The sequence below is a fragment of the Lipotes vexillifer genome, unplaced genomic scaffold (genome assembly GCF_000442215.2).
Source record: "Lipotes vexillifer unplaced genomic scaffold, Lipotes_vexillifer_v1.1 scaffold1691, whole genome shotgun sequence".
Classification (NCBI taxonomy): Eukaryota; Metazoa; Chordata; class Mammalia; order Artiodactyla; family Lipotidae; genus Lipotes; species Lipotes vexillifer.
The window spans coordinates 67,556-69,182 of NW_006789046.1; the positions used below are offsets into that span (position 1 = coordinate 67,556).

The window sequence follows — 1,627 nt, forward strand, 5'->3', positions numbered from 1 at the left end:
TCCTGCTGTTTTAAGCCTACTGTTTACAGCAACCATGGGGAGCTCAGACAGGCCAGTGCAGCTCTGCATCTCATCCACTTCCTGGGCAGGCTTAGGAGTCCACCCCTGCGAGCACCTTACGTTGGCCGGAGTTCTCTTGTGGTCCCAAATGGGGATCTCCTCGCCTGGCATGTGGGCCCGTAGGAAGATCCACTCTCCTCGGCGTAGTTTGATTATCTTCATGAGTCTTTTATTCTGCAGACTCTTTCCTCTTGAGTTCTGAAAATTAAGCTTCTTTTATTTTGGTTCAGTTCAGGGGGAATATTTATTAAAAACCTATTCGTGTGTGGACTCATCTTTTACCCTGTGCTCAGCATTTACTCGGGAAGTTGTCTTGCAATGAATCATCCAGGTTTGATACCTTTAAGTGCAGTTAACATTTTTAAAGCCCAAATTGTGTTCAAACAAACCCCTGGGCTGATCGCTGCATCCGTGAGAAAAGACACCCAGACAGGGTAGAGGTGGTCCGTGCTGGCGGCCACTCCCCTCTCAAGACGTGGGAAGGCCCTCCGGAGGCAGGGTGGGCAGGGGTGGAAAACACTGGCTGTTCATTAAAGAGTTATGACCCAGCGATTCCGCTCCTGGGCAATTTACCCAGGAGAACGAGAGCATGTCCCACGATGAAATGCTGTCCCAGTGTCACAGCCACTTCATTTACAACAGCCCTCAGCTGGAAACAGCCCACATGTCCATCTCCAGGTGAATGGACCAACAAGTGACTCCTACCCAAACGATGGGTGCCCCTTGGCCATGAGACAGTGGGCGGCAGGTACCTGCACTGACGTGAGGGAGTCACAGGGAGGCAATGCTGAGTGAAAGGAGCCAGGCCAAGAGCGAATGCACCTTCGTGACTCCAGGGCCTCAGGTTCTAGAAAGTAACCAGCTGCTGTGGCAGAAGGCACCTGGGGAGGGGCAGGAGGGAGGGGTTGCAAAGGGTGCAAGGAAATTTGGGGTGATGGATGTGTTTCCTAGCCTGGTAGTGATGGTCGTTTCGCTGGTGCATGCCAGCGTCAAAACTTATCAAACTGAACACTTTAAACAGGAACAGGTCGTTGTGTGTTGGTTATACCACAGCAAAGCCGGGGGAAGGGCTTGTTCTTAGACCCATGGAGGAACTGTATCTGTGGACTGTTTTCAGAATTTTAGACCAGAGAGTCTCCATTCTTAGGGCAGGAGAGAAATATCCACCGTCACACACCTTTGTCCAAATGTCTTGAAACCCAGCCCGTGTGCATTGTCGCCCTGACCCGGGTGTGCAAAGATGGGTCTTGGGAACACGTGTTTAACGGTGGTGGCTTTTAGAGCCCCGTCGCCTGCCAGGCAGCCCTCACGCCGCCCTGCCAACGTCTGTTCCAGGCGTCTATCCTGGACCTGCACTCGGGGGCCTTGTCTGTCGGGAAGCACTTTGTGAACCTGTACAGGTGAGAACCCCGGGGTCGGGGGTGGGGCGGGTCTCTTCTCTGTGTCTTAGCTGGAGACACCTGAGTGAGGCTTGCGTGTATGGATCAGAGCGGCTTCAAGTCTTGGGTAACTGCGACGTTTGCCATCGGGCCGAGGCCAGATGAGGACTGGAAGGTGCAGCTCTTCC

At 53.3% G+C, this 1,627-nt stretch overlaps 1 protein-coding gene across 1 annotated transcript in view; it reads left to right on the top strand.

The window, feature by feature from the left end:
* OGFOD3 (2-oxoglutarate and iron dependent oxygenase domain containing 3) overlaps window positions 1–1,627 on the top strand; it is a 16,422-nt gene that overhangs the window by 7,406 nt on the left and 7,389 nt on the right. The window contains exon 5 of the mRNA XM_007462290.1: window positions 1,396–1,460. Within this exon, the coding sequence (XP_007462352.1) occupies window positions 1,396–1,460 (65 nt within the window). The remainder of the gene's footprint in view (window positions 1–1,395; window positions 1,461–1,627) is intronic.